At 47.6% G+C, this 27492-nt stretch overlaps 1 protein-coding gene across 1 annotated transcript in view; it reads right to left on the bottom strand.

The window, feature by feature from the left end:
• Positions 1 to 27492, bottom strand: part of POU2F3 (POU class 2 homeobox 3) — a 72242-nt gene that overhangs the window by 12418 nt on the left and 32332 nt on the right. The window contains exons 4-7 of the mRNA XM_008513735.2: positions 6913 to 7017; positions 5558 to 5660; positions 2877 to 2959; positions 351 to 533 (exon numbers count right to left, since the gene is read on the bottom strand). Coding sequence (XP_008511957.2) covers positions 351 to 533; positions 2877 to 2959; positions 5558 to 5660; positions 6913 to 7017 — 474 coding nt within the window. The remainder of the gene's footprint in view (positions 1 to 350; positions 534 to 2876; positions 2960 to 5557; positions 5661 to 6912; positions 7018 to 27492) is intronic.

Genomic DNA, 27492 nt, shown 5'->3' with positions numbered 1-27492 from the left:
TCCTAGCACCTATCATGCACCCAGCGAACCTTCAAGCACTCACCCATCACCTCGCCCCTTTCCGGGTTTTTCCCTCTAAGATGGAGAATTGGTCTACTTCTCTCCCTAGACTTTGAGTGGGCCTTGCCTATGTGCCTAGCTTCTAGCCTGGCCCTCATTCCTCTCCCCTCCACCAGCAGTGTCTTCAGTTCCCCCACCAATGGTGACTGTGCCCTATTCTCAGGGAACAGAGGGACACAATGGGCTTGCCCCAAACATAGAGCCTCAGGTTGGTCTTGAAACCCGCACTTGGGAAGACCAGTCTCCACTCACTCAACCTGATTTCTTCCATCTCCTCCCCCTAAACAAACCTGTGTGAAGCCCAGCTTAATGCGCCTCTGCTTGAAGGTCTTGGCAAACTTCTCCAGCTCTTCCAGGTCACTGGGCTCATCAGCCCCTCCAGAGCTGGGTAGATGCTTGGGCACTGGGAGATGCTGGGACGCTTCCAGGTGGGGTTCTAAAGAAGATCCTGGCAGCCCGGGGCGCCCAACTGCCTAAGAGGGAGTATACGCCAAGCAGATCCACAAATAGTCAACAGATCAGATGGCATTTTTCTGATATTTTGTACTAACAGGCCCACTCAGAGGATGACAGATCCCTGGGGACATCTGATTCCTATTTTTTCAGTGGGCTGAAAGTGGAAATTGGAGCTTCTGTGAAGGGTTAGTAAATAGCTAGAATAGCTGGGGTAGAAACAGAAGGAATGTGGGGAAGGGAAGTGACCTTTCTGGGTTCTGGCCTATGACTCAATGTTTGACTCTGAGCAGGTGACTTCCTTCTTTCAGTTTTCCACCATAAAAGGAGCAACCTGGGTTGTTTACAAAGATTCCAAAACCAAATCTCAGAATGGGACAGGGAAAAGGGTGTTGGCCTTGCCTGTTCTTTTCCACAAAGCAAAGTAACTGAGGTGTTCGACAGGCATTAACTGAAGATAACAGAGGGCATCGGATAGTCACTGCACTAATAGAATTTGCATAACATTTCAAACTCTTGTGACTGTCACTTTACTTTCTAAACCACCATTTTCTTTCATGAGAGTGTTTTTCACTTTTGAAAAAAAGTCAAAGGTATCCCAGTGCTATCAGAATGTATCTTGATCTCATTCCTAGTTGTCAGGAGATATTCTTTCTTTAGTTTATTTTCATAGGAAAATGGACCCTTAAACCTGGAACCCACGTTGTGCCCATTTGGGGTCAGAAGTGAAGATATCTATCATTCCACAAAGTGGGAGTGGGAGCCAGGCCTAGGGGTCCAGACACTGTGTCCCGAACAGGGGCCACTGACCATGTGGATACCTTGGCCTAAGTCCATCCTCCTCTCTCTCTTCCCAGTTTACTCTTCTCCTAGACTGGGGTCAGCTTTACTCCTTCTTCCTTCCAAAACATTCAGGTCTACCATTCAGATGGGCATCCTTATGAGGAGGAAGCTAAAAGGACCAGAGAGAAGTTAAGGATTCTTTTCCCTGATACAGGGTCTTTTAGAACAGAATGATTTGAAACCGTTACGGGTTTGATCCTGTTTGCAGGGAGGGGGTGGCACAGACCAGACCCTCAGGACAAAGCCTAAGTCCTCTTTGAGCCCCTTCCTTTCCATTAATTCATTTGCTCTCTCATCTGACAAATACTTACTGAGTTCTTTGCTAGACCGTCTCCTTCCCCTCTTCACATGCAATCAGGAGCTGAACTGCATTGTCCCAGCTTCCCGAAACATCTCCTCACTCATCCCCTCCTCTCTGTTCCCATTGCCACAAACCTAAGCCGGTCCCTGCTTACCGCTGCCCAGGAGGATCTCAATCACCTTCTCAACAGCCTCCCTGCTTCTGGCCTCTCCCGGCTCTCATCACATAAGATGTGAGAGTTGAACTTGAGGATTCCCTAGCATCTGTTCCAGACCTAAGTTTATGATGATTCTGAGGAGAGCAGTCAGGAGGAAGTACAAAGCTTACGATCCTGGCGTCCCCATTTCTATTAGCCACTAGAGGGCACCCTCCCCCCTTCCAGGTGTCTTCAGTGTACTCTAGCCCTCTAAAATCCTGGCCCTTCCTGACCCATGGGGATCTTAGCACAGAGAAGGGACATTAGGATCTCTGCAGTCATTCCCAACTCTTCTGCACATCCATCTCTGCAGAGCCATCTTGCGCAGCCGTGAAGGTCATTAACTGCACGGGGCACCCAGACGAGGGGAGGAGTGGCAGCTACCACACAGCTTCTGCTGCCCTGGCCAAGCCAGACACACTGGTATGTGGCGGCATCCGGCTGGAGGAAGAGGTGTCTTTTTTTCTAATTGGCAATCAGGTGGTGCAGGGAACCACGCAGCTCTGCAAACAGCCTCTCTGGCAGACCTCAGTGCTCCTGACCTGCACACGTGCCCACTGCAGGATGCAGCCTCGGATAGTAGATCTTAAGAGAGGCCCAGAGGTGGGAGACACTGACTTTGTGGTCTGGGGACATGAGATCTATGGGACTCTGGTCTCTGCCTTGGGGCTTAAGAGCACCCAGCCAGGGCTGGCGGCCACCTTGGCATCCCTGGAAACTCAGCTGACCCCTGGTTCTAAGAGGAGTGCTGGTAGGGCCTGATCGGGCTGGAGTGGAGTGGCCGCAGTACTGAGCAGGCTGGCCAGGGAGCTGGAATCTCTGGGTTCTCCTTCTGGCTCCTTCAGTCACATTGGGCCGATCACTTCCCCTGGCTGCGGCTTAAATGTCCTTGTGTGCCAGCAGGAATAGACCCTGGCTTTTCCCTCTTCCCAGAGGGGTAAGTGTACCGACAAAACCAGGGAGCTTAACTCTGTCAGGAGCTGAGACATTCCTAGAGGAAACAGGGACAATGTGGTTGTTTACCTGGGACGCCAGGCCAGGCCCCGTCTGCGGGAGGAGGAGCGAGCTTTGTTGCTGTGGAAAGGGGAGAAGATTTGGCTGCAGACCTGGGTGAAAGGGGAGGGACAAAGGAACAAAGGAATAAAATCCAGGCCATCGGAAAGACATGCTCTACAACTTTGGAACCACGATAGCTGTCTCCACCCCCTACTACCTAATCAGGTCCCTTGACCCACCTCAAGCCTCCGTGGAGAGGCCCCCAAGGGCAATGCCAGGCATTGCCACACACAGCTGGAGGCGAATCAGACACAGGGATAAACAGATGTAAACAGCAGTCCCCAAACCAGTCCTTCTGCTTGCCTGCCTGCCTGGAGTGGTGCAAGGCTGATGAAGACAGTCTGCTCTGGTATCTGATAACCAGGGCTGAAGAAATCCAAGAAGGAAGGAGATGCGGGAAGTGACAGCTAAGAATTCAAGCTGGAGCTGAGGATTTCCGTTTTGCCTGCAGAAGTAGCTGGGATGGCTACTTCTGCAGGCAAAGATGCAAAGATGTCAGACTAAGTAGATGGGGCCGTACAGCTCCAAAGGGCAGTGGATCATTGGCCAGAGGCTCTTGGCAGAACCAGGACATTTTACACTTGGGAGAAAGGGCTAAGAGAGTAAGGGAAGATGAGAGGCCAAGTGTGGGGAAGTTCAGTCTGTCTCTCTGGTGGTGTGGACTACACCTGCTCGTTGCACTGCCTGAGGATGGCTTTCTCTTTCCCTCTCCAGGAAAACTGTCCATGAAGGGCTCTGCCCGGCTGCTGGTCATGACAGTGGCCTCCCTCTAGGAAGGGCCACAGCCAGGAACTCTTACTTTCACTGAGGGAATGGGGCCATCAAACTACCACAGCAGATGATGGGGCGGGTCACCCCAATCACTCAGCACAGAGCAGAACCTTGGGGTGTCTATTGTCCCCAAGCTGTTTTGGGTCACCGATGTACAGCATCTCCTGATGCTGACCTTTATACTCCTCAGCCTAAAAAAGTCAGGGCTTAATTTTTCCTTACTAAGATAAATAGGCACAAAGCTCTTATAAGGAACCCTGGACTGGGAGTCCAGAGGCTTGACTACTAATAGTAATCTAATATTTGTATTGCGTTTTGAAATATACAAACCCTTTTCACATGCATTATTTCAAATAACCCTCAATAACCTTGTGAGGTAGAGTTTCGCTATTATTTCATTTTTATAAAGGAGGAAATGGAAACTCAGAGAGGTTAGGTAAGTTTCTCAAGGAAACACAGCTAATAAGTGATTTTTGTTTTTTTACCAATGAATTTTTCTGACTCCAAATTTTGAACTAGGTTTTTTTCCCCCCCGTGCTTCATACACTGATCTCATTGGTTATATGCCTCAGCCATTTTTCACATCACTATCTTCCCAAAAAATTGAATTAACTGTTATCTTCCTTTTCCTATTCCAAGAATATGATATATATTGTTTAGCTAATACTTAAAGGTTCAAATGTGTTCTCATTCATCATCATAATAACACTCTGAGATGACTTGGAAATTAAGGTTTGGGACTACAATTTTGGAAGAGTTGAATCTTCTTTGGATTCTGGGTTCCCAAAGCCTCTACTTGGGATTTGTACAATGGAGGGGAGCTTATAATTCCTCCACCACTTTTGGCTCTAGTTAGTGGAGCTGGGAGAGAGAGAGGCAGGACAGTACAACGGCCAAGAACACGGGTTTCAGACAGACTGATCTGGAACCTTCTGGTAGGTCACCAGAGACATAATATGACTACCTATACACAGTTATTTTATTTTTTTGCTGAGGAAGCTTAGCCCTCAGCTAACATCTGTGCCAATCTTCTTTTTTTTGCTTGAGGAAAATTAGCTCTGAGCTAACATCTGTGCCAATCTTCCTCTACTTTGTATGTGGGTTGCCGCCACAGCATGGCTGACGAGTGGTGTAAGTTCACATTCGGGAACAAACCTATGAATGTCGGGACACTGAAGCAGAGTGCTGAACTTAACCACTACAACACAGAGCCAGCCCCTGCACAAGGTTGTTTTGAAAAATGTCAGGAAAATCACTCAGCAGAGCTCCTGGCATATCATGATCAAGAAATGTTGGCTAATATTATGAATATTCTGTCTCTTTTGCTCTTGGCCAAAGAGAAGTTCTCTGGTAGCAACTTCCCTGCCAAAGAAAATCTGAAAACCCTCTCGACAGCCTGTGGGTGGCACTGCCGCTCTATCCGAATAGAATCACAGTCGGGCTTCCCAGAGGTGAAGTCTGAATCCGTTCCTGGAGATTTCCAAGGAATTGGGACTTGTCATATACCACATCAACCAAGGAGTGCCTCCTTCTTTGTACTGTTCCCTGAGAGATTTCCAAGGAATTGGGACTTGTCTGTACTGTGTTTCTCAAGGAGCTCCTCCTTCCTTGTATACCCCAGCTTTCTGCCACCCTAGCACCTTCAGATTTGACTCTATGAAATTGAAGTGGTGGGCCAGACCAAGCACGAGGCTGGGGAGACTCAGTCTGGAGGGGCAATCCCAGGGTCCCTACCTCAGGCCCCAAGGTGGACAAGCTGGTCTGAATACCAGAGGGATGAGCCACTCCCCACGCCCCATACTTGGGCATCCCCACTGGGCAAGCAGCAGCAACACTTTACTGGATTCGGTCCTTCTGGAAAGCCCCAAGCTTCTTACCTTGCTGCCCAGGCTGGGTCTGAGATAGCAGGAACTGGGATACAGACTGTAGGTGGCCAGGAACCAGCACGAGCTGCTGGAGCGGGTGGAGGGTAGTCATGTCCTACACGCGAGGAGATACACATATCACAGAATTTACAAGCTGGGGGGGCCAGTGCCATCTGCCTGCTGCCCGTCTGTGCCAAAGGCCTCCACACCCTTAGAGTTTGCGGGCATTGACCTTGCCTTATGCCTCCGTGTAACCCCAGCATCTGGCACATGGTAGCTGTTCCCTTAATGCTGGTGTTGTTACAGCTCCTGCACTTGGCCAGGCAGTGCCTTGCAACCTACTGTTACTTAGACCTTGCCTTGTTATTTAACTTTTCTGTGAGTCAGGCCTGTCTCCCAACTAGACTGTAAATGCCCTGAGAGCACTGACTGGGTATTATACATCTCAGAGGTTTACCCTAGAAGTGATGTGCAATCCCAATTGTCCATTGTTACTATTTTTTTAAAAGCTCACGCCACTTGATTATGCTAAAAGCCATGTCTTGGCCATTTCCTGGGCCTGAACCTTTCCTGGAGGAAGGGGCAGGTTATTAGTTCTTAATAAAACCAATTTGACTAAACAGAAAGTGCGTTTCCCCCGATTTCCTCCCGCCAACCCCAAAAAGGGAAATACTAGTCCCAATACTTGGGGACCTGGGAGTGCTCTGAGATCTAGACCCCCCAGGGCTCTGTGACCCTGCAGGCCTGAGCTTAGGTCTGTGCGGTAGACGTGGTGAACCCTTGCTGAATGAAGCAGGGAAGGAATGGATGCACCTTCTAGTCTTAAATATTTCCAGGGGAGGGATGGCTCTTTCTTCCCCAGGTCATCCAGACCAAGAAAGGGGACAGGGACACCACATGGACATCCGCCCTCTCAGACACTGGCCGTTACTGTTTCTGGATGCCTCTTTCTGCCCCGCACCAGCACCCTGTTCTACTTTGGCTTTGATGTAAAACCTTGGAGAAGGGAGGAGAGTGGGCCCGCTGGGGACAGAATTGCTCTGTATGTGTAGCAGTAGGTGTCATCATAGGGCTCCTCTGAATACGGCTGGAAGACGCCAGCCCTGTAGTTGCCAGGTCCACCGTTTTGGCAAGATTGGCTCCTTTTTCTCCCAGTGAGGCAGAGACCTCCCTCTTCACATAACCAGCCAAGCTGCAGCTTTAAGAGGATGTTTTGTAAGCCCATGTGCACCCCGGGCCTCCCAACCCCTTTCTCCCCTTCCCTGCAGGGGGTTCTTTAGAACATCATGGATTCACTGAGAGCCAGATCTACAGATCAAGCAGTTTGCAGAAGGCTTGAGATAAACCTGACAAGGGTTGGCATTTACCCCAGACATTTGGTTTCCGGCCATCGTGGCAGGTCCTTGGCTCAGGTGGCATGGCCGATGTGAGAGGGTCTGCTGCAGGGAGTCACTGAGGTCCTCAGTTTTAATCTGTAAGTGGAGGCACGAGGAGAGCATCAGTTCTAGGCCTGCCCAGGCAGACGGAAATGGAAACTTCGAGAAGAGCAAGGCAGGAAGCTGAGTAACAAGCCGGGAGAGTGAAGAGCTAGAACAGTGCCTGCTGGGCTGCAGCTCGATTTTCCTGCGTGCGTGTGCCCTTCAGGCCAGGGCAGCTCGTGAGACACAGAGGTGAGGGGCCCTCTGGAGTAATAATCTGCAAGATGGGGAATCCACTTAGCTCGGTTATTTCCAAACACCATTCTGGAGTCTATGCCCATACGTGGGGCAGTTTACGTTCTTCTCATTGAAATGAGAGAAAATAAGGATATCGTAGTGACTTGAAAAAATTTCTTTAAAATTCTGAGATGATGTTTTTTTTCCTTGGGGGGATATGTCAGAATTTCTTCTATGAAGTGATGGTGATCCTAAATGGCATTTTTTAAACTCCCCACCTCACAAAGTACAAAAATTGGCGACCCTTTATCAACTTCCCCTATATTCTGTTTTTTATTTTCCAGGTACACAAAATCCCAAAGTCTGGGAACCAGCTTTCCCTCCATCCCCGCCTTGTTTTCCACACTCCTCCATCCTCTGCGTGCTAAGCGGCCTCCGTAGCCAGCCCTCTTTGCCCATGTGGCTTTGGTGACAGTCCTTGCCTGTCTCCCTACAGGCAAGGACATGTCTCCCTCACAGTCGCTGCTGCAGTTGCAGCCTGAGGGGCCTGTGGTGGTTTCCAAACTCTGCCCAGCCTCCAGCACCCTTCGATGACAGCACACCCACCCACTCGTGGGTTTCCCAGGTGTCCAAGGGCAGGGCAGGAAGCACAACTTGTGCCCACCCCTCCTCCCACCCCGAGAACAGCTTCACTCTTGCAGCTTTTCAGGAAGTTCATTTGCGGGCTGGGGGGCAGAGGAGCCAAGTGATTTTGAATTCATATAATATGGCAAGGAGTACGGGATCTAGAACATACCCTATAAATGACGTTAGGGAGACCCTCTGATGGAAACTCTTGGCCATAGAGATCCTGCTAAAAGCATTTTTTTGGTCTGTGCTGGGAATGTCAGTGACATCCCAGAATCTCTCCTGTCTCTATAGTTTAACTCAAGTTAAAAGTTCAGACTAATAGCTATACTTGTGCTTAATCTCTGTGGGAAAATGGTGCTGTGGAACACTTAAAGAAAGAATTCCCTTTAGTTGGAGAGTTAGGAAGATCCTATTGAGTGACTGAGACCGAGGAGGGAGCTAATGTCCTAAATATGTGCCTTGCACATAGTGGGAACCCACTGCGTGTTAATTGAATAAAAGACATAAACACAACCCATCTCTCCACGGTCTCCAGTGGGATACATTGGGGAAAACATTTAACAGGGAGCTAGACTTTGTTTCTAGTCCTAACTCTGACTCTAACATACTATGTAAACTTGAACAATCATTTAGCCTCTAGGGGACTTGGTTTCTCCATCTGTTATACACTTCTCTATGATTTTTCTCTCTTTCAGCCCTAAAATGGAATTATCAATTCTAATTGCCTAGTGCATTTGGCAGAGCCGGCTAGTCCAGGTTGCTGTCATGTTCTTAGAGAAAGCAGATCTAAACAGCACCGAGAAGCCCTTGTTGCACCAGAATTGGTAAGAGGATGCTTCTTTCAGGGACAGTGTTTACAAATCATTCCTTTCTTCTCCTCTCACCCAAGGAGACTCTCCTGGAGCCTTGGAAGCAAAGAGGAGGAAAGGAGAGAGATAGGAAGGAGCATAGTAGGGGCAGAGCTAGACTTTCGGAAAACTCAAAAGGCATGGCCACCTGGACACGCTCTCCAGGACAGCCCCAATCCCTATCCCCAGTGCCCCTGAGCTCTTCCTACCACACTAGGCATCTCTATCTAAGGAGCTCTAGCATCCTAGTTCTTCCCCCGAAAATTAGAGTTTTCACATCCTAAATTCCAGGGAAACATTTGTTAGCAAGTTTTAGAAAGCTAGAAATAGATGATAAACTACTTATTTAAAATCACCGCCACCCTTAAGGTTTGCTCCAAGAGGAGACTTTATTGAAGCAAAGCCTTTTTGGCCAGCCTCCCCTCCCCACATCTCCCCTCTCTATCCCCCTCCTGCCCCAGGGCATCCCTCGTCCTAGAGTGGGGACAGGTGAGGCAGGATGGAGGAAGGGGGACGGGGGAGAACATGGAAAATTGGAGCTGAAACCACAGTGGTGGAACCACCGCAGGCAGCTTGGCACAGCTTCAGCTGCGAGGCAAGTGTCAGGCTTCCTTTATAGACTTATTATGAGCAATGGAGAGATAAGGAGGTGCAGCTATGACAGAGCTTGAAAACATGTGCTTTGCCTCCAACCTGGGCACTATCTGTTAGAATCAGTGCCAGGTCTTCCTGCAACACTTAATTTCAGAAACCAGCGCCATCATAAAAGAAAACGCACCCTTTCATCTGTTTCCTGGATCAATTGCCCTCCAAACTCTTCAAGGGGCACTTTCGACCTCCCAGGTCTGAAAACGAAGTGCCTGATGGCAGAAAGTTCCTTAGGGGGTCAGTCCGGGGCGTTCTGACTATGCAGTGTGCTATTCTTCTGAGTTTTTGCTTTGTCGACATTTTACTCTCTTGTTTTTCATAATTCATTACCCCTTGTTTGGGAGCTGCTGAGAGTAACCCCCAAAGAAGACAATCCTAAACAAACCCAGTTGAAAGACAATAAAGAAGACTTCTTTTTCTATGACAAGTTCTAAAGTCTCCGCTTGGGTGGGTGGGTGGGTCTCAGAAAGGGCAGAGCTGGAAGAGGAGGGGAAGCAGGTACATCAGCCGCCCGTACGCTTTGCCGACAATTCTCTGAGAGTTCAGAGGCTAAGAAACTAAGAAATAAAGTCCTTCACAAATCAAAAAATCCCTTTCACAGCTGTCGAGTGGAAAAGATTGGAGCCTTTCCAGGCAACTGGGTGTTGGCTGTGGATCTGGAAGATGCGATAGAGAGACTTCTGTTGGATCCCCTTGACTTCTAATGTGATAACCGGAGGCAAATTGGATGAAAACCGAATTCCCCCGTATTTGTGAAAACCCAACCAAACCCACGGGCTGCCTGGAATCATGAAGATCAACTGCAGGGTCCCTTTGGGGGTTCTCCTCACACAAGTGGAATATTTCTCCAGGATCAGCTTGGGATGGGCTAACCCCTGGGGACACAGGCCACCACAGAGGGTTCTGCCCTGTAACAGCCATTGATCATCCTGTCCATGTAGTAGACAAGGTTTGTTAGTTTAAGATCTTCTCCACCCACTGCACTGTGCAAAGGTATTACACTGAGTCTTGGGCAGTGACCAGGGAGGTAAAACGGCATCATGAGTGATTATCTTTTCTAATCCCAGTGAACTCCCTGACATCATCTGCTTTAGAAAGCAGTAGCCTTGTCATGGGAGGAGAGAGCCCCTTCTGAGAAGCTGGAAATCCTTCATACATGCTTTACTTGGCTTCACTGTGGGGACTAATGTTTACCTTCCCATCTCATAGAGGCCCAGAGAGCCTCAGAAATGAGCAGAAAGTTACATAACAAGACAGTGGCAAAACTCCAACAAGGGAATCATTCTCTGACCCTCCCCGGTGCTCTTTCTGCAAAACAATCCTACAAACGTCCCAGGGATATGACCATAGGTAATGGAAAAGGCAGTGTTCTGGCCCAGACATACACTTGGACCTCCTTATTAACCATCTGTTTGGGGGTCATGTGATGGGGCTCGGGGGGTGGTACTGGGGTACTCATCCTTAGCTCCCTCCCCATGACATTTTCACATGGTCCTCTCCAGGGGGAAAACAACCCAACACTAATGAACATATCATCAGCGATGAAAATGATCAAAGCTGTTGTCCCAGTTGCATAACTCGTTTGTGGAAAGTGTTTCATAAACATTTCACAAGAAGGTGAATTTCAAAGCTTGAACATCTCCCAACCTGCCTTCAATTACAGGCAAGATTTTTTTCTTTCTCTCCCTTCTACACTTCTCCTTAGCAGTGAGGAAGAATTTCTGTTTTGTAACTGATCTATAAAGGGTTGGCAAACATGTTGCTCATGAAAATATCCTAAAAATATACTCCAAGCGGTGGAAGGGGGCAGGGAGGTAACTCATCTTAGGTGAAGAAAGCTAGAAGTCCCCGAAGAGATGTTGGCTGTATTTTCGCTTGGAGGGCTGTCCTCCCTCAGTGGCTCTCAGCTGCTCATGTGTCCAGGGCTCTTGCCTCTTTGGATGCCTCTGGGAAGTGCCTGGGGAGATGGCCTCATCCAGTCCCCCGTCAGACCTATGAGAGACCAGCCTGTGCACCTTTGCCCCTGCACACTGGGATCTTCTCCCTGACAACATCCAACTTCCAGACAAACGAGTGATGGAGGAGAGGAGACATGGGCCCTTTAATAGACTAACGGCTCCCTAGGAGGCTGGGGCCACTTAGAGTTACTAACTCCTGAAAGGAAACTTTCCAAAGAGGCATCCTTGTCTTTCCTGCTTGCATTTACCCTGGAAATGCAACGAGCTTATCAGTCATGTTATTTAGTTCTTTGGCTTCAGTTCTTAAGACATAGCATTGCTAGTGCTGACACATGCATGAAAAAAACTCCATCATTTTAAGCCCATAAAAGTTTTCTTCTTGGAGCCGGCCTGGTGGTTTAGTGGTTAAGTTCGTGCACTCAGCTCCAGTGGCCCAGGGTTCATGGGTTTGGATCCTGGGCACGGACCTACACACTGTGCATCAAGCCATGCTGTGGTGGCATCCCACATACAAAATACAGGAAGATTGGCACAGATGTTAGCTCAGTGACAATCTTCTTCAAGCAAAAAGAGGAAGATTGGCAACAGATGTTAGCTCAGGGCCAATCTTCCTCACCAAAAAAAAAAAGTTTTCCTCTCTCTCTGGCATAGAAGTCTGTGAATTTAGGTTTATGTTTAAAAACTCTGGGAAGGGGCTGTGCCCTTATTGAGGACAGATTCTCACAAATATTTCTTGGTGCCCAGGACTTGAACAACTTTAACCAATGATTACTTCACAACCCTCCTGAAATGCCAGCAGTGTCCCCTGCAGTGGGGAGCCGGAATGGTGAGTCTTCCCTTTTTTGACCCTGATCCCCTCTGAATCAGAGTCTTCTGGTTCTCCTGGTAGCCTACCTGGTAGACAAGCTCACAGAGCTGCTACTCTCCAGGGAGGAGCACCACAGAGAACTGTGGATACACCTGCACAGCGGGCTGTTCTGCCCCCAAATAAGTGAAATGGTAGGAGGTGGGGGAGGTGGGGAGTAAGAAATGCCAAGCATGGTCCTTGAATCAAACTCTGAAAACTGTTTCTAAGCCCAGTGGCTATTCTTGGGAAATATCTGGTGTGTGAATGCAATTTGTCATCACACTGAGTTCTTCTATAAACATCTGGGCTGCCTATCATGGGAGGACTTTGCTGTCCTTTTCAGAGCAGTGGATGATTAAAAAAAGACATCCAGGAAAGAAGCACAGGCTCAGAATCAACCAGGGGACCTGACTTTGGGTTCCATCTTTGCTTCTAACTGGTTGCATGATCTAATATTAAGTTACTTCATTCATTTCTCTAGGCCTAGATTATTCCTCCATAAAAGGAGGGAAATAGACTAGATGGAATCTCCTTAAGAAATTTATAATGTATAAAAGGCAGGGTGGGAGGAGACTTGTGCGCATCTAAGTATGCTAACTGTGTCACTAGACCCATTTTACAGATGAAAAGACTGAGGCTTGGAGATGTTAAGAAACTTGCACAGAGTCACACTACTGGTAAATAATAGAGCTGAGATTTCAATCCAAGTCTATGTGACTCCATAGCTCTTCGACATAAACCTAACTCTCACTACTGTGTGTGATGGAGTCATAGGATCATAGTTTCTTCAGGATAGCTTAGTGCAGATCATGCCAGGTGCATGGCTGACATTCAACAGGTATTGATTCCCTTCCTTCCGCATTAGAACTGGAAGGAAATGTAGATATCACCCAAGCCCAATGGTTCATTTTATAGCTAAGACTCCTGAAGCCCAGAGAGGGGAAATAAGTTGCTCAGGGTAACGCAGCTAGAGTTGCAGCCAAGCCAGGCCTAAAGATCAAGCCACGGCCCTAACTCCTTGCCCAGTATTCAGTCCATTCCCCTGCACTTTGGCACTGCTCTGTCCTCTAGTTCTGTCACTCTGAGGCTGTTGCCTACTCCGGCTCCAGTAATAATTCAGTAGTAACCCTAATCTCATTGCTCTGAGATTTAATCTCAGTCAAAAGGAAAGTCCCCATTGAGAGTTCTCAATTACTATACAGGGTAAGGTTTAGATACAGAGAAAGCACACATCTGCTTGATATGATAACACAGTGGACATGGCTTGGGCACCTGCATCTGTATTTCTTTGACTCTCGTGTGTACAAATTAACTCCAGGGGGTTGATATTTGTTCTCTCCTTCCCTTGTTATGAGGAAGAGAGGTGGTGGTCGGGGGTGGGGGAAGGGAAGGCTCCGCCATGCCACAAAATCCCCATCCCAGTGTGTATTTACTATGGGGTCCCAAAGGAAACTAATGAGAGGAAGGGCAGATGCCCTGCTTGTCCTGGACACCCATGCGCACCCATGCACACACATGCGCGGTGCCAACCTGTCGCTGTGAAGCACTACGCAGATTAGTTCCAAGAGCTTCAGCTTAAGAAAGAGAAAGCAATGTTTTTATTTAGCACTTTAGAGATTAAAAGGCACTTTCAAATGCATCTTCATTTATTCTTCATGATAATTCAATGAGGAAAATAGTCTTACCAGACCGTTTTTATGGATATAGGAATCAAGACTAGAAGAATTGAAGTAACATGCCCACCATCACACAGCCAGGAAGAGCACAGCCTGACTTTCTGCTCAGGTCTTTGGCCTCCAGACCCTCCCGTCTTCTGCCTATACCACTCTGCCAGTCAGCCCCATTGGGCTCCCACCCAGAAACGTGCCTATTGACCCTGCCACCTCTGTGCACCATGTTGTTTTCATGTGTAGTGCAGAGTTGGTGTAAACGTTTCCACAAGTGTAGCCTAAGACTTTTACACATACATGGGGCCCACATAGTTATCAAAAGTAAAGTTTGCAACAAGTCCAAATGGGCTTTTCTTTGGCATTTCCCGGTTAACTGCCTATGACCTGGAAGCCTGCCTCTGAAAGTCTAAGCATTGGCTATAAATGCAAGGAAATGATTTTCCTGGTAATTTTCATCCTTAAGAACAGTCTTCCAGTAAGGCTGAGGTCCTTGTCTCTTATAAAGCAGGCATCTCTTGTGGCCCTCTGACACCAGGTCCACTCCAAAAGCAGTGGAGTAGATGGTATTCCATGTGGCATGCTTTAAACACAGAGGTTTCCTGCCCTGTAAAGGTCCCTTCCCAGTTCAGTTTAGTTCAACAAACATTTAGCATGCACCTGTTGTATACTAAGAGGAACTGTGGATCCAAAGATGAACAGGGACCTCCCAGAGTGATTAGGAGACGTCAGGTAAAAAGTAATCACCTGCAGTGCAATCTTTATAGCAATCAGAAGTAGGTGCAGTGGTGGCACGGAAAGGCTGCGATTCACTTTGTCAGAGCGGAGGACAGCTCAAGAAAGGGGAGGGAGTTAAGGAAGGCTCCTCAGAAGAACAGTCCTTCTGAGCAGCCCTGAAGGATGAAGAGGGCTCCCTCCCCAGGAGAAGGCAAAGAAGGGCACGCCGGGAAGTGGGAGCGACTTGTCCAAAGTCACACAGGGCAAAACAGGGCTTCACGTTCAGAAGTGACAAACAAGTGGGGTGGGAGACGCCGGGGCAAGAGCAGTGTCGTGCAAAGGAGTTTAGACCGGACTCCGGGGGCAAAGTGCAACTAGAGTAAAGCCGAGTGACATGGTGAGATTTTCCTTTAGTTCAGTTAAGCTAACAGCTGCATGGAAAATGGATTTGAAGAGAGAACAACTGTAAGCGGGGCAACTAGTTAAAAAGCTGTTCATTGCACTAGTCTAGGTAAGACTGGTGAAGGTGTGCCTAAGGCCAAAACAGCAAGCCTCAGAGTGGAGGAGACAGAATGGAGAGTGTTTAGGATAGAAAATGCATTTCCACCCACCCCTAGAGGTTTATCCTTTATAACAAAGGACAGTTTATTTCAGGAATTCTCTTTTGAATTACCACACAACTAAAAGGACTAACAGAAAAAGAAATCTGAAAGACCACAGCCAACTGAACTGCTCATAATAGATGGAGTGGAGGGCATCTGGGGTTCCAGAAGGTATTCACTTTCTAACTCACCTATTTCTGCAATGTTCAATTTTTACAAGCTAATTCTTAATTTTAAATTAGAAAAAAATTAAGATTAAAAATAGTAAGCACTCAAAATTTCATATATCTGTATAGAAATTTTAGTTTACAAGGAGCTAAAGTTGGTTGTAGAGCTTCTTCTTTTGCCTGGTGAAAGGGAAGTCTTGAGAGGTCTAGAGGCACATTATCTCAATAAACAGACACATCTATGCATATCTGTGTATGTGTGTATGTTTATATCTATTTGTATGTATGTGTGTATGTGTGTGTGTATATATATATACACACACACATACACAATGATTCTGCATATTTATTACCTGGGAGACTATCTTGCTTGCTATGACCAGCCCAGCACATAGCAGAATGCCTGTTACTTACTAAGTGATTATTAAATATATGGGGAATTAATGCATAAATAGTTTCAATGATCCTGGAATATGGGAAACTGAGTCTCAGAGAAGTCACATGATTTCCTAAAGGCCATACAGCCAGGAAGTGGCAGAGCTGGAATTTGAGCCCAGGTCTGACTGGATCCAGAATCAATCCTCTTTCCACTGTATCACACAGACTTAAAAAGTCATGTCAAACTAGGCTCATTTCCTTGTATATAGGGTTCCTAGGAGTGAGGATCAGGTGAACCCTATAATTATTGCATGTATACATGTATATATATATATGTATATATTCTCCCTGGAGCCAGGATGGGGTCATATGGGCTGAGATAGTGTTGATTAAGAAGTCACTGTCATCCAGGAGGGATGTCTCCAATGGCGTGCCACAGGACTCTGCTTGTGGTCCAGTCTTGCTAACAGTGTTACCAGGAACTTGGATAAAGATACAGCATGCTTACATAATAAATCTCTATATGAGGAGCAGGCCTAGCTAGTACCTTGCACAAAGACATCAAGATTAAAAAGAAAAGCTTGAAAAAATGGAAAGAAGGGAAGAAAGTAGTGAGATAAAACTCAGGAGCAAATGTAAAAATTCTTTACTTAGAATATGAAAATTAACTGTACAAGTTGAGGCAACAGTTTATATTTAAAAAGACTTGAGAGGTGTTAACTGATTCTAAGACCATGTAAGTTGACAGTGTGATATAATTATCTTTTAAAAAGTCTGTAGGATAGGCTGTTCTAACAGAAGTAGACTATCAAGGGAGGTTTCCCTACTTGACCATGTAAGTTCCATGAGGACAGGCCCACTACTGTCTTATCTATGCTTGGGACGACTGGAATCAGGGCACAATAGAGTGCCTGCTCACTAAAAATGTGCTGAATGAGTAAATGGATGAATGCATGAACAAACGGTCCACTGTGCTCTGGCCCAGCCAGATGTCATCTGAGTGTCGAGTGTTGTACACTTGTGGACATTATACCTAAAGAGGGTGATTGGCAGGTGATTGCATATAAAGGCATCAAGACACAGACAGGTTCAAGGAGTTCCTCACGGCATGGTAAGAAAAAATATTTGAAGCAACCTAATGTCCATTGATAGAACAATGGAGAGGTAAAACTGCATTGAAACCATAGAATATTATATGATCATTCATTAACAAAAATCGTATAACTCTATGTATACTGCCGTGAAACAATCTATAAATCTCATTTTTAAATTTAAAAAGAAAGTTTCAGAAAAACACATACAGTATAATTTATACATACATATATATGTACATACATATGCATTTTAAAGACTTCACATTCATACATTTCCATTAGCACTCATATCCATGCAAGTGCAGAGAGAAAAGTCTTCTGGACATATACACTGACATCTAGACATCTAAACATATACACCATACTGATAATAGGAGTTACTTCTAGGAAGGGGGCTGAGCTGAACAGGGATCCAAAGTCTTCTTTTTTATCTCTATTACTAAATTTTTTTACAACAAGAAAGAGTTCGTGTATTATGCGTATAATTGCTGTAAGTAAGGCAATCAGAAACCCGATTATGTGGAATCGTCCAGGGAATTATAGATATTTACATGGAAAGGGGAAGATTTCAGGGTGAGAGCTCGTCTCACATACCAAAGGGCTGTCAAGGGAAGGGGATGGACTCAGGCCCTGGAACTGAGGCAGGCAGAGTGACAACCATAGGGGTGACAATCACAGGCAAGTCGATTGGGGTCTAACAGGATGGCCTAACATTGCAACCCCCTCAACCCTGGGGTAGGCTGCATTCTGGGTAGTAAGTCCAAAATCCCTGGGAGAGCCTTGCCAGATACGTGAGGCCAGGAGCCAACTGACACGGTGTCAGCAGTGCAATGCATGCGCCAGGAGATAGGTTAGGCCGGAATCACCGGTTCCTAAGCTTTTGAGGCTCCTGACAAGTAAACCATTTTTTTTTGGAGAGTTTAGATAGGGTTGTTTTATTTTGCCAAAAAAAGAATATTAAAGTAACTAATATCATCTACTCAGACCATCATTGCATCACATACAATTAATATTTTAACACTAAAAAATGAAAATGTCAGATTATAAAAACTGAATATATTTAGCTTTATAAAAATTCTCTACATTTTCTGGGGCTGGCCCCGTGGCCGAGTGGTTAAGTTCGTGCATGCTGCTTTGGTGGCCCAGGGTTTCACGGGTTCAAATCCTGGGCACAGACATGGTACTGCTCATTGGGCCATGCTGAGGCGGCATCCCACATGCCACAGCTAGAAGGACCCACAGCTAAACTTATGCAACTATGTACCAGAGGGGGCTTTGGGAGAAAAGGGAAAATAAAATCTTCAGCAAAATACAACCCCCCAAAATTCTCTACATTTTCTTTTTTTAAAATGTCACTGCAGACAGTGAAAACTTAGTCATAAGATGTTATAGGTCGAATAAATAAGAGTGTCCACATACACAATAGAAGGGAAGAAGAAGAAAGCCTTTGTGCCAGACAACTGGGAACAGGGGACAGATGACCTAAGGAACCCTTTAGCTCTAAGAGTCCATGTGTCTCTGACTCACGCCAGAGTTAGGAACTCAATCCAAATTTGTCTCCATAGTTGATGAAAAATAGAGTCACAGTGATAGCAGGTGTCATTGGCTGCCCCCAACCACACTGTTTTCATTAAACGGCCAGGAGAGGGCAGTCCCAGGAGAGCCACGTTACTCCCTAAGGGGCATTTGTAAGGAGGCTGTTCTGGCTTGGGAGACACAGCTCGGTGCCAAACTCCCAACCTCAAATAATTTAGAAAACTGAGTTGGTCGGGGCTGGACCTGTAGCCAAGCGATTAAGTTCGCGTGCTCTGCTTCGGTGGCCCAGGGTTCGGATCGTGGGCGCGGACATGGTACCACTCATTAGGCCATGTTGAGGCAGCATTCCACATGCCACAACTAGAAGGATCCACAACTAAAATATACAACTATGTACTGGGGGGATTTAGGGAGAAAAAAAAAAAGAAGATTGGCAACAGTTGTTAGCTGAGGTGCCAATCTTTAAAAAAAATAATAAAAATTAAAAAAAAAAACTGAGTTGGTCAGAGTCCTGTAGGCAGACCCTGGATCCCCAGAGGGTAGGCCCTAGCACCCAGCAAACACTGAGCAAACAAGCGAGACGCCTCAGCCAACAGCTCTCAGGTCCCAGCCAGCCAGTGATAGAGTTGGGAAATATTTACCAGAGCCAACTAGATGGAGCCCATTGCCCACTCTATTTGCATAAACCCAACGAGCTCCCCTTCCTTGGAAAAGAGGTGAGTTTCTGTAGATCACTGGCTGAGAGAAAGAAAGACGACAGGGAGCAGAGCAGCATGAAGAACAGAAGGCCCTGAAAAGCAGAGAGATGGGAGTTCACGGCACCCAGGATGGAGGGATGGGTGGGTAGGCAGGTAGGTTCATTCCAACCATCCACCAACTCATTTATTTAGGAAACACATATTGAATCTCTACTGTGTGCCAGGCACTGCTCTACTGTAATAAATAAAATATAAATCCTTTTGAGCCAGCCCTGGTGGCCGAGTGGTCAAAGTTCAGTGTGCTCTGCCTCAGCGGCCCAGGTTCGGTTCCTGGCTATAGGACCACACCACTCCTCTGTCAGTAGCCATGCTGTGGTGGCAGCTCACATAGAAGAACTAGAAGGACCTACAACTAGAATATACAACTATATGCTGGGGCTTTGAGGAGGAAAAAAGAAAGAGAGAGAGGAAGATTGGCAACAGATGTTAGCTCAGGGCGAATCTTTCCCAGCAAAAAAAAAAAAAAAAAAAAAAAAAAATATATATATATATATATATATATATACACACACATATATATTTATAAACTGTTCCCTTAAATATTGGGGTGGGGGAGGCAGACCCATGCACAATAGAAGCCCATCAAGGTACAGAAGATGGAGGGGAAGGTTCTGGAGGGCTACGTGGAGAACAAGACATCTGAGCTGAGTTTGGAAAGATGACTGAGAGCCTGATGGGTAGATGGGGAGTGAGGGCAGGGCTCATTCAAAACACAGTCAAGATGCCTGTTCCTCCCTACATTCAGGACACCTCCATCCTCTCAAAGAGAATTCTCCTTGCTTCTTATGAGCACTCAGGTGGAACTTGGCAGTCCTTAGGACCTGGGAAAGAGGGGACTGGAGGCCTCTTGTGAGGTTGGACTCCCCATATCCTATTTCCTCAGAGGCTACCTGAGCAGGAACGGGACAACCTACCCATGGTAAGGAGGCTGGGCCCTTGCTGAGTTGCCAGATCCTGGACAAAGTCCTGAACCCCAGGTCCCACTGCCCTCCACGTTGCTTTACGCCAGAAAAGCATCTGGCCCTCCCAGGCCCCTGGGCAAAGCCAGGCTCTAGGGAGGGCCCCATTAGCCAGAAAGCTGCCCTTGTGCTGCCAGGCTGAACGTAAGGGGAAGCACCAAATCCTCAGAAAGGAAGTTGGTTCTGGTTCAGTCAGAGACGGGGGTACTCCTTGCCTTCAGACAGCTGCACTGTGTCCCCCTCCAGACACAGTGGTGTTAACACTTCCTGGCCTGGTGGCTCTTGCCTAGCGGCTTGATCGCTCTTCTGAGCCACAGTTCTGAGGGTCCCAGCCCAGAGCTGGGGGCACAGAAGCACTCGACCACTGGCCCCTGCAGGAATCAATGTCTGCCCCCAGAGACTGGGTGTCCAAACCTTTCCAGACCTCAGTTTACCAGCTACACAAGGGGCCTACAAAACCCACTTCCCAGGCCTCAGAGGAGCACATCCACAGTGACGGGGTACAGTTTAAAACTTTCCTTGTTAAGATCATACACTTTCTTTGAGAATCTCATCAGGGGGAAGAGCAAGATTAATATCTACTTCACTTTAAGTAAACCCTAACTGACCGTAAAGGGGCGTTCTTTGTTCTCTGAAAAGGTTCAGCCTAATGTCCTTTAAATAGCAGGATTTCTTGGTGGAGAAAACTAAGAGTTAGTTTACAGAACTTCGACTTATGTGCAACCTTTCGGGAACCAGCCTTTTAGGTACAGTGAGGCAGGCCCATGTTTACCTGGCACAGACCGAGTCTGGCTAGTTTTTCTTATTATTGCTCTAGTAATGGGCTGAATCAGGTCCAAAGGCACAGGTAAGAGCACTCAGAGGAAGGCCAGCAGATGGAGAAATCTGGGTAGAACCGCCATCTGGAAAAAGGTGAACTCCAGGCCTCCAGAGCCTCGGAGGCGGAACTAAGAAGAGGCAAACTGGAGCCGGGCTGATGTGAGATGGGGCAGCTGGAACAACAGTGTCGCAACAGCAACAATAACTCCTGTTTCTTGAGTGCGTACTACCTCCCAGGCACTTTACACTCGAGATCCCATTTAATCCTCGTTGCTATTGTTTCCCCCATTTTACAGAGGCAGAAACTGAGGCTTGGAGAGGGCGAGTGGCCAGGTCACACAGCTCCCATTGGTAGAGCCAGGATTCGAGTCCACGTCTGTGTGATGCCAGAGCTGCACCGCTGACCACTACACTGTCCTCTGCGACGCAGCCTACAACTGCAGCAGGGCATGACAGCAAAGTCTGCGGGAAAGTATTAGAAGACGCCAGCGCAGGGGAGGGACGGCCAAGAAAAAAAAAGCAAAACAGGATGTGAACCAAGGATCCTTGGGGGTTGGGAGCCATAGGGATTTCTGTGATCACATGGCGGGGGCGGGGGTGGGGGGGGGGAGGCCTGACACTTCATCTGAACACAAGCGGTGGAGGTCCCGGGAGGCTACAGGGGCAATAAAGGCAGCTCCAGGTAGGAAAATAATCTGGATTTGGGGATAACCGATCAGCACGGAACATACTGCCTCTTATCAGGTAGGCACTGAATCCCAGCTCTGTCACTTGATTGCAAGTCACTTTACCATTCTGAGCTTCAGATCCCTAATTTGTCGAATGAGAATTATAACGCTCGCTTTACATAGTTATTGTGAGAGGAAAAACCTATTGGCTCAATGAAGTCCTCCGTGAGTTAAGCAGAAAGGGACACGAAATGGGACGTGCCCTGGTGTCCGGTAGGGAACTGAACGTAGAAACAGCTCCTGAGCCCTGAGTGTGGCCTCCAAATCTACTCGAGACTGGGCTAGACTGGGGGAAGGAAGTTTGAGGTGGAAAACGGTGGAAAAAGCTGCAGCTGTGATTCTGGGAGAAGTAGACTCTCCAGGTTCCTAGAGCTGCCTTGACAGCCCTCTGACTCCAGGGGGCAAAGAGAAAGCCAGGCCCCACCCCCTGCCCCGCAGGCATCCACACAGGCAAACACTCCTCCCCTCCCTGCACCCTTCTCACGCACAGGCCAGGGAGGCGCTTCTCACAGGGCCAGGGGAACCCTCTGGGTGGGACCCTTCTTCACCCCACCCTTTACCTGGCAGCCTTCCCCGAGCCTGCGATACTATCTCTGCCATCCCAGTTGGCAAGCCCCAGTCGGGGAGTCAGTAGGAGGGAGAGGGCTCTGGAAACGTGGAAAAGTACCGTACAAATGTCAAACGAGGGGCTCTGGGGGATGTCTCATTGGCAGAAGTTCTCGCTCTTTCTCTTTCTCAAAAGCAGCCTGGTTCACTGTCAAGTCAGACAGGCCTGTTGTATATCTGAGCTCCACCTTGGCTATTACTTAACCTCTCTGAGCTATAGCTTCCCCGGCTATACAATGGGAATGAGACTACTCACCTCACCGGGCTGTCCTAAAGATTAAGTCATAACAAATAAGACACAACTTTATATAAAGTGCCTAGCACATCCCGTCATCCTCAGTTTGAATCCTGGCTCTAGGCAAGTCCCGACCTTTCAGAGCCCAGTTTCCTCATCTGTAAAATGGGGATTACAGAAGCTCCTGCTCGGGGTTGCTGTAAGGGTTAAATGAGGTACTGCTTGGGAAGGGCTCAGCCCAGTGCCTGTGGAACAGAGGGCTCAATAAATGGTATTTGCTTCTTCTGTGATTGTCCAGGGCCTAACCCAGCTTCCCTTTCAAGACCCCTGCACCAAAGAGACGCCTGCGTGAGAGGGGAAGAGCCGGCCCTGCTGTTAGTGTCTCCAGAGTCTGCATCCACCAAAGGCCACTCACTGAACTCTTCAAAGGAAACCCACTTAGCGATCCCTGGAGAACCAGGGAGAGGCCACAGACGCTTTCCTCTTCCGCTCACGTCCTCACTACTCTCCATGTGCCCCACCCTCAGCAGAGAGGAACATTCTGGAACATTCCGTCTCCACTCCCCAGTTAGACACATCCATGGGCTTGTGCCAGTGCTGGAGCCTGAGGAAGCTGGGCCCCAGACCCAGTGTCACAGAGGGGCGTTGCAGTGGTGTGGTATGTTTTGGACAGTCTGATAAACCAGGGTGGGCTAGGGATGGAACTCACAGCTGCTCCTGTTTCTCCCTGCTCTTCACTGTCCTGCTCTCCACAAGGCTGGGTCCGTCCAGTACTGGGGCTGCTGCCCGAGCCACAAACAGGAGACTGTTGACATCTGAGCCTCGGGCCAAAGAGCCAAGTGTGGCTGGCAAAGGAGGACAAATTCCGACCAATCCAAAAGCAAAGACAGCTATCAGCTTCTGCCCACTGGAGCCTAGGGGCTGGGGGCTTAGACTGAGATATCGTGGATCCCAGAAAAAAATCGCCTTTCTGGTAATGCTAGCTTTCTGGTAGCATCCTCAGCCCATCCAAACAAGTGCAAGCCCAGCTCAGCAGCCACAGGGAGGAGAGGAAGAGAAAATTATGGGTTCTGATTCATCAGAAAATAATAGGAGCTAATGTTTATTGATTGATTACTGGATGTCAGAGACTATTCTAAGTTATAAATCTTAACTATAAATAATCCTTACAACACGCCTAGGAAGTAGATACTATTCCTGTTCTCACCTCTGGATGAGGAATATGAGGCACAGAGAGGTTGCCCAAGTCACTACGTCGGCCTGCCTCCTCTGAGACCTGCGGGGTGTGGAGCACCAGAACCATGCAGTCTGGCGTCTGGCAGGCCTGGCTTTAAATTCAGACCTGTCCGCTTATGGATGGTAGGGCAAGCATTAAATGGAATAATGGTTATAAAGCATTTGGCACTCAGTGTCTGGCACACAGGCAGGATCCAATAAATATCATTATTTTTATATTATTTTGACAACACTGGGGAAATCACTTTGGAGAAAGGAGTCCTTTGACCTCGCCAATTATCCCCTGCCTGAAAATTCCACTCTGTGGCTGCCTAGTCACTCAGTAAGCCAGCTCACTCCCTGTTGAGGCCACACTGGTTTACCACTCCTTGTTCTGACATTTTTTGGAAATTTTCAGACCTGTCCCCCTCATTGCACAGCAAGTAAGTTCTCTGAGGGCAGAGGCTGTGTGTGTTATTTCTGGGGTGCTCTTCCCAGTGCCCAGGGAGCCTCTACTTTCCGCTGCCTCGTATTTCTATGTAGCAGAGCTGTAGCAAGGAGAACATCTTTCTCTCTGCCTCCCGGTAGAAGTGACCTCTCTCTACAGCGGGTCTAGGACAGCTGTCCTCACTGGAGGTGACAGCTAACCTGCATGGCATTTTCTGAAATCTGTGGGGTGGTTTTTCTGGCTGGCTTCATAATTAGGAGGCTCGATTTGCATTTCCTGGGTAGAGGGCAGGCATTCTAGATATCCTGCAGTACAGAAGATGGGACAAATGACAAACCCTTGTTCATGTCCCATATGACTTTCAAATGCCCCACAAGACATTTGTGTCAGTAAACAGCCTGCCTATAATCATATAAGCCCAGAACCCAATTCCATTTTTTATGCAAGCACAAAGTATCTTTTGCACACTTTTTCTTTGTTGTGTGTGAGGAAGATTTGCCCTGAGCTAACATCCATTGCTAATCATCCTCTCTTTTTTTGCTTGAGGAAGATTAGCCCTGAGCCAACAGCTGTGCCAATCTTCCTCCACTTTTTATGTGGGATGCACAGCATGGCTGACTAGTGGAGTTGGTCTGCACCCGGGATCTGAACCCATGAACTTGGGCTGCTGAAAGTGGAGTGCAGAACCTTAACCACTTGGCCATGGGGCCGGCCCTGCACACTTTTAATACGCACTGATTTTTTTCTAGGGATGTCATTTTCTGTGTAAATTGAGGAAAGATTATATTTTATTTTGTTTGGAGGTTTACCAAGAGTTGTTTAACATTTTGGAAAACCATGGCTTTTGAGCTCTCAGTACAGCATACCCCTATCAGACTGTATTTGTGTCTGTCACGTTCATAAAGGTGCAAGCATCCTACCATCTCATTAAACCTTCCAGGGGAGTGTGCCCAATGACTTACTTTGACCATTCCTTCTATAGTCTCATTTATAAGCACTCACTCCTCAGCCTGTCCCTTTGGTGTTCCTTCTCCTCTAGGTCTGTCCCCATCCCACTCTGCATACCCTCTCTAGGTGACCTCACTCCCTCCCATCACTTTAGTTAACATGATTCAATTGTGACTCCCCAATATGCATCTTTAGTCCTGACCTGTCTCCTGGGCTCCAGATCCAAATTTCTCACCACGTGTTGGGCACCCATAGCCCATTATCTACCCTTCTTTCTTCTGCTGTCATCTGGACAAATGCTCCACCTCCTGTCCTCTTGATCTCTGGTTGCAGTCCCACTAATGCTCAGCATCCTAAGCTAGCAAACTAAGAACTGTGCTGGACTCTTCCCTTTCCTTTGCTGTCAAGGTACAATTTGTTGCCAAAATGCTCTTGATTTTATATCAGAAATATCTCTCAAATCTGAGTCTCTCCATGCCTACTGACACAGTAATAATAATAACAAATACGTATACAGTATGCATGTTCTAGACACTTGTCTAAGTGGTACATGCGCGCGTGCGCACGCACACACACACACACACACACACACACACTCATTTGATCCTCATATCAACCCTGTGAGATAGGAACCATTATTCACCCCATTTTACAGACAAGGAGTTTGAGGAACACAGAAGCTGAAGAACTTGCCCAAGGTCACAGAGCCAGGTAGAATTCAAACCCAGAATACAAACTGGGGCACTCTGGCTCCACGTGTGCTTAGCTCTTCGCTGTAATCCCTCTCCTTAGCATTGCCCACTTCTTCCTACCACAACGGCATCCCACCAGGCCTCTCTTGCATCATTCGTCCTTCCTTCCCTCCTCACCCACACCCGCCTCTAATGCTCTTCCATTAAATGAAACTAGTCATGCTTGAAAATGCCGAGTGGCTCCCTACTGCCCAAGGGATAAAATCCAAACTTCTTTCCTGGGCATCTAGAGCTCTTCGTAATCTGGCCCAACCCACAGCTCCAGCCTCATCTTCCACCATCTCATCCCTCTTCTCACATCTCCAAAGCCGTGCCCTTTACAACACTGAGCCTTCACACACTGTCTCCTCTGCCTGGAATATTCCTGCTGGCCCTCTCTACCAGTCAAGCTCCCTACTCTTCTCTTGCCACGTACTTCAGACACCATCTCTTTGTTGATATAGTTGGGCAGTATCCCAGAGCTCAGTACTGTCATGTCTCTTACAGAATTCACTGCACACTACTGCAATTTATCTTCTTACAAATGACACCCTCTATCTAGTTCTTGGAATGACTAAACCTTCAAAGAATGAATGGAATACCCCAGATCCAGCCTGTTGGTTTCTTCCGTTTCTGCCCCCAAATTTCAAATGATTCCTTTCACCGGATCACACACGATCATAAAGGCTGGGAAGATTCCATGTGACACAGTTGCCCTCACTCTCTACAGCTCAGGGTGAAAAATGGACACTCTCTTCCCCATTTCTCTTCAAAGACAAACATGAGAGGAGAAAGGAAGTCAAAGTAACCACTGAGCATACGGTATGAAAAAAATGATGGGACCATAACATTCAGACTGCAGGGGCCTAAGAGATCATTCCATCCAAACGTCTTCGTTTGATTCATGAGGAAACAGGCCCAGAAAGCAGGAGAGGATTGTATAAGGGCAGAAATAGCACCGGCACCCAGGATTGCCAACTCCCCCAGTTAAGGAATTGGCAATTTTGTCTTATCTTTCCTGGGGACTGAGGGTTGGTCCTGCTTCTAGGTCCTGGGGTCTTTCCACAATTATCCTCCAAACAGGCTCAGGCTGCTTTCCTGGGACTGGGAAGTTAAAAGCCTTAGCATAAAACTTCCCAATAAGCCAAAGTCCCTTGTGCATGCAGCTTCAGGACTGCAGGTGACCTGGCACCTTGCCACAACTCCCAATTGCACCAGCCGGCTTGGGGCCTTGCAACAAGAGCTTCACCGAGGGCAGTGGCTCATCCTTTGCTCCCTTGCGTCTGCCAACCCCTTTCCTGTATCAGATACAGAGGCTGCTCCTACACAACCACTCTTTCTTCCCCTCCCCACTCCCTCTCCCTCCCATTTCCTCCCAGTTAGTCCTGCTGAGGTCACGCTCAGCCTCTGGCTCCCAGGCCCCTCCCTAAGGACGGTGTGTATAGACAAGGAGAGAGGAGTTGAGAGACTGCAGAGGAGGATGCAGCAAGGCACCATGGGGAAAATAGGCTCTGGAGCCAAAGAGAGGTGGGTTCAAATCCTGGTTCTGCCAGTTGACCAATCGTGTGACCTTTGGTAAATTACTTAATCTCTCAAATCCTTTGCCAAATAAGGTGGAGCTGCCTAGGAGGCAGTTTCCTCATTTGTATAATGGGGATAGTTAACACTTACCTTATTGATTTATAGTGAGAATTAAACGAGATAAAGTGCCCAAATCACCTTACACAGAGCCTGGCATCAGCAGGTATTGGTT

Source organism: Equus przewalskii, chromosome 6, assembly GCF_037783145.1.
Source record: "Equus przewalskii isolate Varuska chromosome 6, EquPr2, whole genome shotgun sequence".
NCBI classification, from domain to species: domain Eukaryota; kingdom Metazoa; phylum Chordata; class Mammalia; order Perissodactyla; family Equidae; genus Equus; species Equus przewalskii.
Note: the sequence above shows the minus strand (reverse complement) of the source record. Positions and strands in the feature narration are given on the sequence as shown.